This window comes from Carassius carassius, chromosome 21, assembly GCF_963082965.1.
Source record: "Carassius carassius chromosome 21, fCarCar2.1, whole genome shotgun sequence".
In the NCBI taxonomy this organism is placed as follows: domain Eukaryota; kingdom Metazoa; phylum Chordata; class Actinopteri; order Cypriniformes; family Cyprinidae; genus Carassius; species Carassius carassius.
Window position 1 is genome coordinate 14,934,602 of NC_081775.1, and position 12,203 is coordinate 14,946,804.

At 38.2% G+C, this 12,203-nt stretch overlaps 1 protein-coding gene across 1 annotated transcript in view; it reads left to right on the forward strand.

Annotated features, from left to right (window-relative positions):
• The window catches only part of LOC132097141 (ras-specific guanine nucleotide-releasing factor RalGPS1), a 99,031-nt gene extending 93,290 nt beyond the window's left edge, over window positions 1-5,741 (forward strand). The window contains exons 12-19 of the mRNA XM_059502767.1: window positions 1,342-1,496; window positions 1,864-1,912; window positions 2,138-2,218; window positions 2,404-2,509; window positions 4,302-4,394; window positions 4,641-4,746; window positions 5,413-5,504; window positions 5,589-5,741. Of these exons, the coding sequence (XP_059358750.1) occupies window positions 1,342-1,496; window positions 1,864-1,912; window positions 2,138-2,218; window positions 2,404-2,509; window positions 4,302-4,394; window positions 4,641-4,746; window positions 5,413-5,504; window positions 5,589-5,618 (712 nt within the window). The 3' untranslated portion in view covers window positions 5,619-5,741. The remainder of the gene's footprint in view (window positions 1-1,341; window positions 1,497-1,863; window positions 1,913-2,137; window positions 2,219-2,403; window positions 2,510-4,301; window positions 4,395-4,640; window positions 4,747-5,412; window positions 5,505-5,588) is intronic.
• The last annotated feature ends 6,462 nt before the right edge of the window (window positions 5,742-12,203 follow it).

The following is a 12,203-nucleotide window of genomic DNA, read 5'->3' on the forward strand; positions in this document are numbered from 1 at the left end:
TGACTTCTGAGAAACACTTCTTTTTATACCCAATCATGTTGCCAATTGACCTAATAAGTAGCAAATTGGTCCTCCAGCTGTTCCTTATATGTACATTTAACTTATCCGGCTTCTTATTGCTACCTGTCCCAAAATTTTTGGAATGTGTAGCTCTCATGAAATCCAAAATGAGCCAATATTTGGCATGACATTTCAAAATGTTTCACTTTCAACATTTGATATGTTATCTATATTCTATTGTGAATAAAATATACGTTTATGAGATTTGTAAATTATTCCATTTCTTTTTTACTCACAATTTGTACAGTGTCCCAACTTTTTTGGAATCGGGTTTGTACATAAGTGTGAACTGAACAGACATATTGTATATTAATAGAAATGTGAAAATGTATGTATTATAGTTTACATTTATGTTAAATGCAATTAGCTGAACTGTAGTGTGCTTTATTGACCCACTTAATTAGGCCCTACATTAAGAACTTTTTTAAAAATAAATAATTTCATAATTATTTCACTTATCTTTGAAACATGGTTAAAGGTATAGTTCACACACAAGAATGCAGATTCTGACATCATTTACTCATCCTCAGGCTATAAACCTATGAAAATCTTTCTTCTGCTGAGCACAAAATAAAATATTTTGATGAATGTAACCAAACAGTGGCTGGTGCCCTTTGACTTCTATAGTATTTTTGTCCATACTCTGGAAGTCAGCGGGGACCAGCAACTGTTTGGAGACCAACATTCTTTAAAATATTTTTTTTTTTTAATGTTTTTTTTTTATTTTTATGATCTACAGAAGAAATAAACTCATACAGGTTTGGAACAACTTGAGGATGAATACATGACTTAAAAAAAATGTATATATATATTAAATATATTTGTAATTAGAAAGTTGTAATAATGATTTTGCAGTTTAGTGCTTTTAAAATATATTAACTTCAAATGTATTATCTAACATTGTGCTTTGGTATGCTAGTCAACACATCAAAAATCAATTTACTTTAAAGAATGACAAAAGCATAATGAAATTAAAGCATAATGATTTAAAATGTACTTACTTAAAGTAAATCTTTAAATTTTATATTATTACAAAGTACACTTTGTGTGAAGTGAATGTGTGCTCTATTTAGGTTCTAAGAGGCCTTTTATTTCATAAAAGTTCCATATTTCATATTCCATAATCCATATTTCATCTGGAAGTAGAAATATACTTTAAACATCTGAAGTACACTACAAGTACATATTCAGTGCAGCTAATAGCACTTCTTTTTCACAAGGGAACATGATGCCTAATCTGATTGACTGTCTTTGTGTTTCAATTCTGTCGTCTTTTCTCAGTATGATGTGCCAGTATGGTGTGGTGGAGAGTAAAAGTGGGACATTCCCTGCAAAAGAAAAAGCTCGACACCTACTGGACGACAGCTTCTTAGAGTCTCACAGCCCTGTCAGAAACCACACACACGATTCAGTATTTACCAACGGCATCACAGTTGGTACTACAGTTTATTCCTGTTGTACACACCCTCATATCGCAGTCTTTGTCCCACTGACACAAGATTAATGTGTTAATATATCTGCGTCCTAATTCAAAGGTGTTCTCTTTCACCACCATAAAATATGACTGCTGTGTTGAAACTTGTTTGTAGTTATGATTTTTCTCCACTAGATGACAGTAGTGTTCAAGCTTTTGTTATTTAGGTGGCATATTGTCCTTTGCAAACACAATATTGGTTTATTTCTAAATATCTTTGACATCTTCACCATGGAATATTTCTGCCATTACCTTTTATTCATTTATTTTAAGAGAAAGAAAAAGATTTTGTTTTGTCCTGACCTTCATATTTTTCGGTCTGTCTGCAGGTAGTAGAGAGAGCTCTTTTAGTGATGAATTATCAAGTACAGTTGAGAGGTAAGGCAAATTATAAATCATGATTATAAAGTGGAATAGAAAAAATTGCATTCATTATATATATACACACACACACATACACACACACACACATTCTTAAATCATAACACATTAACAACATTTGCAGTTTTAATCTCAGCTGTTAACATGTTTCTTATTTATTTGTGACGCCTTTGTTTTCTTAATACAAATGAGAAACACATTCCTCTTCCTGTCCACTTTCAGAGGACGTATGTATGCCACACTTGGTCCAAACTGGCGAGTCCCAGTCTGTAACTCTCCCAGAAGTAGAAGTTATATTTATAGGTAGGAATATAGCTTTTACTTTTGTCCCTAAAGTTAATGCTGTTGTCTTTCTTAAATAATTATTTTGAACTTCTTATCTTTGTTTCCTTCTTGATTTACTGTACAAAGCCTTATCACATACTAGAGTTGTTCTGCTGCAGTGTTTTATATGACCTGAGGAAAAAATGATTTTCTTGCTTCCCCAGCACCACAGGGGCAGTTTCCAGCTATGAATGCAGTTCTCTGAGCAGTATAACCATTGAAGGACCCCTGCGAAGAAAAACACTGCTGAAGGAGGGGAAAAAACCCACTGTATGAGTGCATTTAAATTGACCTGAAAAATGTTTCATGTTAAACATAACCCAGTATTTTTGCAGCCCACTTATGATCAATAGGTTAACTTGGATGAATTTATTTGATTAGATATGGCTTTGATGCATTTATACATCACTCATTTGTATAAAGTTAAGTTTATTGTCAGTATAAACATGAAATGTATTTTAAATTTTATCTAGATTTATTTCTAGTTTGTTGAGGCTTTTACCTACTACTCTTTGTCTTTATCAAACATGCAGGTTTGATAAGTAACTTATTGAAACAAGTTTAAGTTTATATAGTTAAAGGGATAGTTCACCCAAACATCTAAATTATGTCTCATTTGGAACGACATGAGGGTGAGTTATTAATGACATAATTTTGATTTTTGGGTGAACTATCCCTTTAATCTCTATTTAAACTGCAAGAGTGTGTCTGTCTCCCGAATAATGTTTTTGATATCTGATTTTGATATTCTAGGTATTATCAAACTGCCTGAGTTTTGAGTTAGGGTTGGCAGTATGGTTATGTTCTGGGCAACACTCCACACAACTGTCCATGCAGTCATGCTTGGACAGAGCGGGGAGGGCAGCAAGACAAACCCCCCTGGGGTACAGGACAGAAACATTATATGCATACATAATTACAATTCACAATTACATTGTTGTAAACTAAACATGCCTCCAATGAAGTGACTGTAAAGAAAGAATAAAGTTAGATCGGATTACAGGTTCAGTTGGTGGAGTTGGGGTTGGAGGAGGGAGTTAATTGCAAGCAGCGATGGGATGGAAGAGACGCTGAAGAATGGGAATTTAAATAGACCACATGTGATAGGTGTCAACACTGGATTGGTACGCGTCAGGAACAGCTGACTGCCGGCTAATGCAAGCGTGACTAATGTGGCCTGACTGAACTAACGCAATGCTGAATTAATGAAAATTAGCATACATTTCTCACTAGCTAGGTAATAGTGCTGTGAGACGCACAGAGATAGCCTAATTCACACAAGCTCTTTCTTTCTTTCTCTGTGTCTCTGTCTCTCTCGCACTCTTTATAAAAACTTCATTAATAACTGCATTCGAACCATCAACGGCTCAAGCCTCCATTACCAGCGTTAAAATAACTTTTTGAAAATAGCAAAAGAGGCATTAATGATTCCTTCTACATTAATGTTCTGTTTACCCTAGTATTTATATACCTAGGGTATTTATGCTCTCCTTGCTCCTATCTAGGCAGGCTGCATGGATGGGCAGTGAGTGTTGCCCAGAACAGAACCATAACCCCAGTCTAAACTGTATGCTAATTGTAAGTCATCTTTGACATAGTGGTCCTGACAGTGAGGGACAGACAGGTAAGGAGGATCAACTAATGAGGAGGACACAGGTGAACTGACTAACATAATCAAACACAGGGAAAAACAAGGTCACAGAACACGTGAGGAATGAAAACAACAAAAGTTCATGAGAACTAAAAAGAACAGAATAAGTGTGACATGAAAGGGGAAGATGTAAAATATGTCTCTGATGTCCCCAGAGTGTGTGTATGTGAATTTTTATCTCCAAATACCCCACAGATGATGACGTTCAAAACCATTTGTAGTGCTGCCAGTCTTGGCCAGGTCTTCTTTGTTGGAAGTCTAAATTTCAGTGTGACTACCCCAGTTGATAGTTAATAAAGAAATTAAGATGGGTATTAAGTCCATAAAATAGTCACGTCTGTTTGAGTTTTTAGAGAAGAGAACTAAGTATGTCTCTTAAGCTGATTTGCACTCATATTTTCTTCATATCAGCTCTCATCCTGGAAGCGCTACTGGATTGTCCTGTCTGGCTCCATTCTCATCTATTTTGGTTCTAAAGCTCTAAGAGCAAATGAGCGAAGACATGTAAGTGATGAATTATTCTCTCAATTCAATTTGAAAGCACTTTTTTTTTTTTACTTCTGAAGTGCCATCTAAACTAGTATTCAGACTTTAACTGGTCTAATATTAAAAATAAAAAGTGTTGCTTATGATTATGCTAATTAAAATGATTAAATTATTTCAACCAAGCTACTAGGGGAAATTTCAATACTCTTTTGTAATCAAGCTTCTTGGCTTAAACTCTTTGTAATTCTGCATTTTTGTCTCAAGTATAAATCCAGGCCATGTAAAAAGATCACGCTCACAGGTTGGATGGTGGTTCTTCCAGAAAACCCTGAACATCCAAACATTTTCCAGCTCACTGATCCTGAAAGAGGTACCGTTTTCTCATGTACATTTAATTTATGTCACTATTTCATCTTGTGATAGAATAGCTACAAAATGATGTTTATGGCTATTTTTCATTTATTACTTCATACGACATGCATATGTTTGACATAAAAATGTCTTTGTGCTTTCTACTTTATATTTTGATTCAAAACAAACATTAGTTTCGCAATCAGAAAAGCTTGCATTAATTGTGTGGCATTTTAAAACTTTCACCAACTATCACTGAAATGTCATGCCACTGGTGTGAATAAGAAACTTTTGTAGTCCTTTCAACTAGTATAGCATTGTAAGCGTCAGAAATGAAAGAAAACTGGAACATTGTGAAAGATCATCTAAAAGTTGTTCCACCAGCTGTTGTTGTTTTGTTTTTTTTATTTAAATGAAGAGTAACACATGTCATGATGAAGTTTCAGGAAAAAGTTTGAATCAAACAGCATTATCTTGATGTGTTAGCACTGGCTTCATTTAGACCTAGATATTTTTATAATACAAATTATCTCCGACTGAAGGATGACCAAGTCCAGATGGTTTGTTTAAACGTGAAAATATTTGACATAAAAATACATAGATTTGATTCAGCAAATTACTTTTTGGCTTTATAAGTGGCAGATTTGCAATGAATAAACCCACACAAGTTCAATCTGTGGTTCAGGTAATGTTTACAAGTTCCAGACTGGATCACGTTTCTCTGCCATTATCTGGCACAGACATTTAGCCGAGGCGTGCAGGAGTACAAGACCACAGGTAAGGTGACACAAAAAATTATCAAGTAAAATAAATATGTGTAATTAACAGGGATATGGAGGAATGTCACAATGTTTTCCACAGATACCAGCGAACCTCATGTCCTTTGAATAGCTGCTTTTTGGGAATTGGCATACAGATGAAGGCAATACACTTAATGGAGAACGACATTGCAGAAGAGTTTATGCGAGGAGCCAGCATGTTGGACCTAACATAGTGTCATAAATGTGGCAGCTCTATCTTTTGAAACAGTCCAAAATTTCTTTCAGATATTGTAGATACAGCTGCACTGAGAGAGGATGGTTTTGTGTCTTCAGTTTAGTGATAATACTTTACAATAAGGTTCAATTTGTTAACATGAGAAAAGGAATAGTTCACTCAAGAATGAAATATATACACCCTCAGGCCAGTCCAAGATTTACAGTAGATAAGTTTGGTTCTTTAGAACAGATTTGGAAAAATTAGCATCACATCACTTTTTCAGCAATGCATTCTCTGTAATGAATGGGTGCTGCTTCTGGCCAAAATACCAGTTTATAATCCATAATAACACTTCCTTCAGTGAAAATGTCCTTCCCATGTTTAAAAATGTAAACAGCGCTTGATCTAAGCATAGTTCTATTCTGATTCAAAATGCTTCACTGAAAAAGCAATTTCATGGCTAGAGGACTCATATTTTAGCTGGAAGAAAGCTAATGTTTGTTTAAAAACGTCTCAGATTACGAATTTAACCATGGTTCCCTGAGTAGGGAACGAGACACTGCATCCTCTAGGGGTTGCTATGGGGAACACCTCGTCGTGACCCGTGTCTGAAGCATACATTGAAAAAACACCAACGAGTTGGCTGGGGACAACCTCTGTCGTCATTACCGGTGCGACTATAAATAGGCACAGGAGAACACGTCATTCACTTCTTCGTCTGAAGCTTGCATCCGGACTCAGTCTCTCGTTCCCTACTCAGGGAACCATGGTTACATTCATAACCTGAGACGTTTCCTTTCAAGGGAACTTCGAACTGCATCCTCTAGGGGTCGCTATGGGGCCGCCTTGCTGAGGGGAGTGCAGGCTAGAATCATGGTGAACACTAAGTAACAACTGTACAATTTCCATGGGAGTTGCCCCTGGGACCTTTAGACGGCTGTCTGTGACAGTAACCCTTATGGCCAAAGGCCTAAGCTACATACCCAACTTAATTGTTAGGGCCTCGGTCCGGGGTAGAGCTGAAGGCTTGGAATCAAGATAGATTCCTTTAAAGGGATACGGCTAATAACCTATCATTTTATTCTAAGTCTTGCCTGTCACACAGGGGCTACCACTTGCTTTTGCTTAAGCTTGCTGAAGGAGCTGTCTCAACAGATCTCTAGTAGCAACACACTGTTTAGATAGGTATCCAAGGATACATACGTGGAGTGGCGCCCAAGATTAATGGGGCTTTTATCAACTCAAGAAAGGGCACAAAGCCCTCACCATATAGGATTTTAGAAGGAACGCAGAATACTAGCGTGCAAACTTACCATAGTGTGGATTTCAGAAAGTGAGCAAAGACTTCATGTGCACACTTACCATAGCATGGATTTTAAAATACTGTTCTAAGGAGGGGCTCTCATGGCACTCTGATAGAGCAGCTCATCGATGGAATGATGCATCTCAAAAAACAACATGTTTGAGAGACATCAACTCGATCTGTGGAAATAATACTGGAGCACTCTGCGGAAAAAACAGAGAACTCCGTCTCACATGAGAGGAGAACTCTGAATTCAGAAAGAGAGTAGCGCACTCATAGGCGACCCTTCTTGGAAAAGGGGAGCACTGCTAAACTACCACGAGAATCTCCCAAATAGCCCCTCATGTTAAATACACACAAATACACACTGGCTGAATGGAGCCCAAGGAACCAACGTCTAACCATCTCAAGAAAGGGTACAAGGCAGAGCACGTAACCCTTACCATACAGGATTTCAGGAAGTGCGCAGAGTCTTACGTGCACACTGACCAACATGTGGTTTTCAGAAAGTACACAGAGCTTAGTGTGTGTACCTAAAGGTTCCTAAGCCTCGCAGAGGCACTGAACCACACGGGAGATGCAAGCTCAAATTTTACAAACTTCTGGCAAGGGAAGCATTACCTGAGGCAGCATATACAAGAAGACTTCTGTAACTCCCACCTCCACTTTCCGCTGGATGCGACAGCACAACTAAGCTGCAGTGCACAACTAAATCCCTGCAGTGCTGTGCCAGACCTGATGATCAAGGAGGCTCCCGCAGAAACCTGTGATCTCTGCCGCCTAATACTGGAACATGAAGCCGGATGGCTGGTACTGATGAGTGTTAAGTAAACACTGTAACTGAGAACTGCAAAGGAAACTCACAGAGTTTATTAGTAGACACATAACCACCAGCAATTTATTACACATAAGTTTATACAGAAAGGGTTGCATACTCACCCACCCTCCTGCGCTGTAACCCCGCTCAAGGGGCGCTTCCTTTTAGTCCAGACCATCAGTGAGGTGATTGCTATGAACATAGAACCAGCCAAAAACATCAAAGGGTGCAGTATAGGAGACTGTTATGTGAGAGGTATCCACCTAACCTCGATCAGGTGGAGAGCTGGTGGTTACAGGGGAATTAGGAAGGGGAGGATAAATGCAGAAGTTAAAAATCCCCAAAGGGTATGAGTAGATACCTAGGTATCGCTCTGATTCGGACGAGAGCGCTGCCTCATCTGAATCACATCCCTTAGGTTCTGCTTACCTCCTCATGACCCACGATTCCTGTCACCCCTGCCCGCAGGTGGGGGAGGAGCGTGAGTCGCGGCACTAGCCTTCTGTGCCCATCTCTGGTCCTCAGATCGAGACAGGATCGAAGGATCTGAAAGTAGAGGAGCCTGCCTTCGTCTCCCTGAACTTCTCGATCACTGTCTCAGAAGGCTAAGCCTGAGCATCGTTAAAAAAGCCTTTTCTTTCTTCCTGATGTCTGCCAGGTTCATCCACATGTGTCTCTCCGCTACCACCATGGCCACCATATTCCTGCCCATGGCGGAGGCGGCCTACTTGGTAGCATGGAGAGAGATCCGTGGTGCAGTGCAGCTCGGCTACCTGATCAGGAGAAAGGTCCTTTCCTCTATCCAGGTCTCTTAGCAGATCAATCTGATATGCTTGAAGCACCACCATCGTGTGTAATGAAGCCACAGCCTGACCTGCTGCTGCGTATGCCTTGCCATTTAGCAAGATGTATTTCTTGAGAGGGCTTAGATGGCAAGGAGGGAGATTAAGAGAGGATGTCTCCCCCGCAGAAAGAAAGCTCTTTCTAAAGGAGCCATCCTCTCATAGCCGATTTTGCGCATCGCCTCGATGTCGGCATAATGCTTATGCCGAAACCGATGGATGCGAGAAGAAACAGCCTCTTCCATTTCTTTTCGATATCTGTATGGAGATCAGGCAGAAATGGAAGTCTCACCTGAGCTGAAGGGCTGTGGTCAGAAAGATAATGCTCATCAAGGTGGCCTCACGGCGTCACCTTGTTAGCGCACTTTCATGACAAGTCCAACTTTGCCGTGTCGCAATCCATAACCTACAACAGCTCTAAATACACAGGGCAGGAGGATTGAGAAGGCTCATCCTCAGCTTCTTCACCATCCTCAAATATCTCACACTTTTCCTGGGTAAAAACCAAGCAGAGCTCTAACCTCAGGATCAGAAAGTGTTAAAGATATAACATAATCCTCCCAAGGCTCTCTCTTGTATGCCGCCAATGAGCGCGAAAGGGAAAGTCCCTCTCTAAACCACTCAGACAGATCCACCTGTAATTCTCACAAGCTCATACTCCTCTGTGCTTCAACGGCAGCGGGTCCTGGACTGGGAAGCAGATGGCTGCTTTTTTTTCTTTTTTTTTCCCGGAAAGAGAGGCGAACGAGAGTGGAGCTTTTTCATTGAAAAAATGCTCACAATGCAAGCAGATTGACATAAAAAGACATAACGTGCGTGCTCTTCACCCAAACAAAAGACGCAAAGATTGTGTGTGTTATCGGGTGTCAAATAACGCTGACAGTGATGCACACATCGTCTAAACACTTGCTAGTAGTCGCCATGAAAGATTGCTCTTACCAGATCTTTCAGATGCACGCTTCAAACAGAACAGTCAGTGAAGACGAAGAAGAGGATGACATGTTCTCCCGGAGCCTATTTATAGTCACGCCGGTAGTGACGTCAGAGGCTGCCAATTTGTCTTTTCAATGTATGCTTCAGAAACGGCTCACTACGAGGTGTTCCCTATAGCGACCCGTAGAGGACGCAGTTTGAAGTTCCCTTGAAAAGGAACTACTGTTAGTCCTATCCATATTTTTTTTCATAATACATTTATGTTAATTTATACACTCATATATAACTGATGTTAACAATTTGAAACCCTATTCTTAGTTTTACCTGCCAAACCTAAAGGTACATGTGAAATATGTTGTAAATAACATTTGCCAATAGATGACTTCATGTGATTAAGTGCCAAAATTACTACCTTTGTTTTATTAAATCACATAGAATTATGTTCAATTCATGTTAGAGAGCAAAAGTGAAAGCATTAAATCCCTGGATGATGAGCATGCATAAAACATTTATGATGGCACTTCATAACAGGAGGAGCCCTGTATGAAGGGAAATTTGTTACACAAAGGGAATTGCACATTGACACAATAATAGCATTTTAATGGAAAATTTGGATTAAACATTAAACTTGTAATGTCACAGGGATAAGGAGATAAGTGACAATGTTAATGTGGTGTAGTTCAACTCAACGTTCTGTAGTGTGTTTACTTTTGAGTGTATGTCTTGACATCATAAAGTGGGCAGGACCCAAAAGGTATATAGTTTTGGATGCTGATCAGGTTTTTTAAAGATACTGTTGTAAAATGTACATATACAAAGTTCCGGGAGATTGTGAAGGGAAGCAACTGTCTTTTTTTCAGAGACATGTATTCATTGGAGAAACAACAATGTTTTCGTGGATGTTCAGTATTTACATCTAATACTTCAGTTTAGTATTATTTTTGTTATTATTTCTTTCTTTATTTAAATGGAATACATAAAAATGTCTGTACAAATTAAAGTACATGGCAAAGTCTCGTATTTTGCACAGTCACACATTTTTATAAGGTGTAGGATTGAAGACTTATTCACTGATATTAAAGCACTAAATGTGAAGAGTAGAATGCTTTGTATATAGCAAATGTAAAAATGGAGATTATGCTTTGTTTGAGTTTCTGTAAATTGTCCAGAACATGCATGGATGCTTTGAACTAACAGGTTTTTTGTGTCACTTCAGTATCAGTATACATGCGTACACACTATTAACAGGAACTACTCCAGAAAAAGCTGTGAATCTGTTATCATGAAAAAAATTGATCAGGCTTTGAATCTTTAAACAGTACAGTTGGCTAACTACAAGAACCTCTTACAACAAGACTACAACATATGATAAAGATGCCTTCAAAGATTTTGTTCGATTTTGCGTCACGTAATAAGAAACCGTTCATCTGTGATTACATAGTACATCTGTAGTACATCTGTACATGCACTGATGTTATCAGCAAGTATAGTATCACTAAGTGGTAGCTACCTCTTTATTCTTTCTTTTTTAGGGGTTATGGTTACCATACTATCTGAAAGTTCACATATTTCTGTACAGTATATTTCTGTCTTCTGCTATTAACTGTGTTTTGGATCTTCTAATCGGTTCTCACAATGTGATGTCATTGAAACTTCATATGGTCTATAATGAGCCTAGACCTTTACTAACTCAATACTTTTGTGTTTTGTCTTTATGGAAATATAAGCCTAAAGAGAAAAAATTGTATGGTTTGATTTATTTCACACTTACACACAATATGACATATTTCCTTTAATGTATATTGGTTATTTACTTCGTAGCAAAATTCTTGTCTCATGGTAGTTTTGATTGTAAATATATATATATATATATATATATATATATATATATATGTGTGTGTGTGTGTGTGTGTGTGAATGTATATATATATATATATATATATATATATATATATATATATATATATATATATATATATATATATATATATATATATATATATATATATATATATGTCACAAACACGCCAGGTTCCACCTCCACACAATCACGGCCAGGGACGTACTGGGACTGAAATTTAGCCCGGGACTTTAAGATGGAGAGGCCTTTTATGCGAGTGCCCTTGGTGATTTTTTGCAGTTATTTTAATTCTAATAATTAATTAATTAATTCTAAGTTTTTATGATATAAAGATAATCAGATTACGCTGAAGACCTTCAAGAAACTTTAGGATAACTCCTGCCTCCTCAGGTTGTATAAGCAAGTCACCACTGCACTGAACACAACCAGGTCAGCAAAACCCAATCTCGAACACACAAGTCACAGTATACTGCTAACTACCAGCATGTCATGTGTACAGTCAGTTGGAGTGATAAAATAGTTACAAATACTCACACATACCCACTCAGATACTCAAAAACTACAATGCAGTCCCATAAAATAGAGATTGTGTGTGTGTGTGTGTGTGTGTGTGTGTGTGTGTGTGTGTGTGTGTGTGTGTGTGTGTGTGTGTGTGTGTGTGTGTGTGTGTGTGTGTGTGTGTGTGTGTGTGTGTGTGTGTGTGTGTGTGTGTGTGTGTGTGTGTGTGTGTGATATCTTTCAA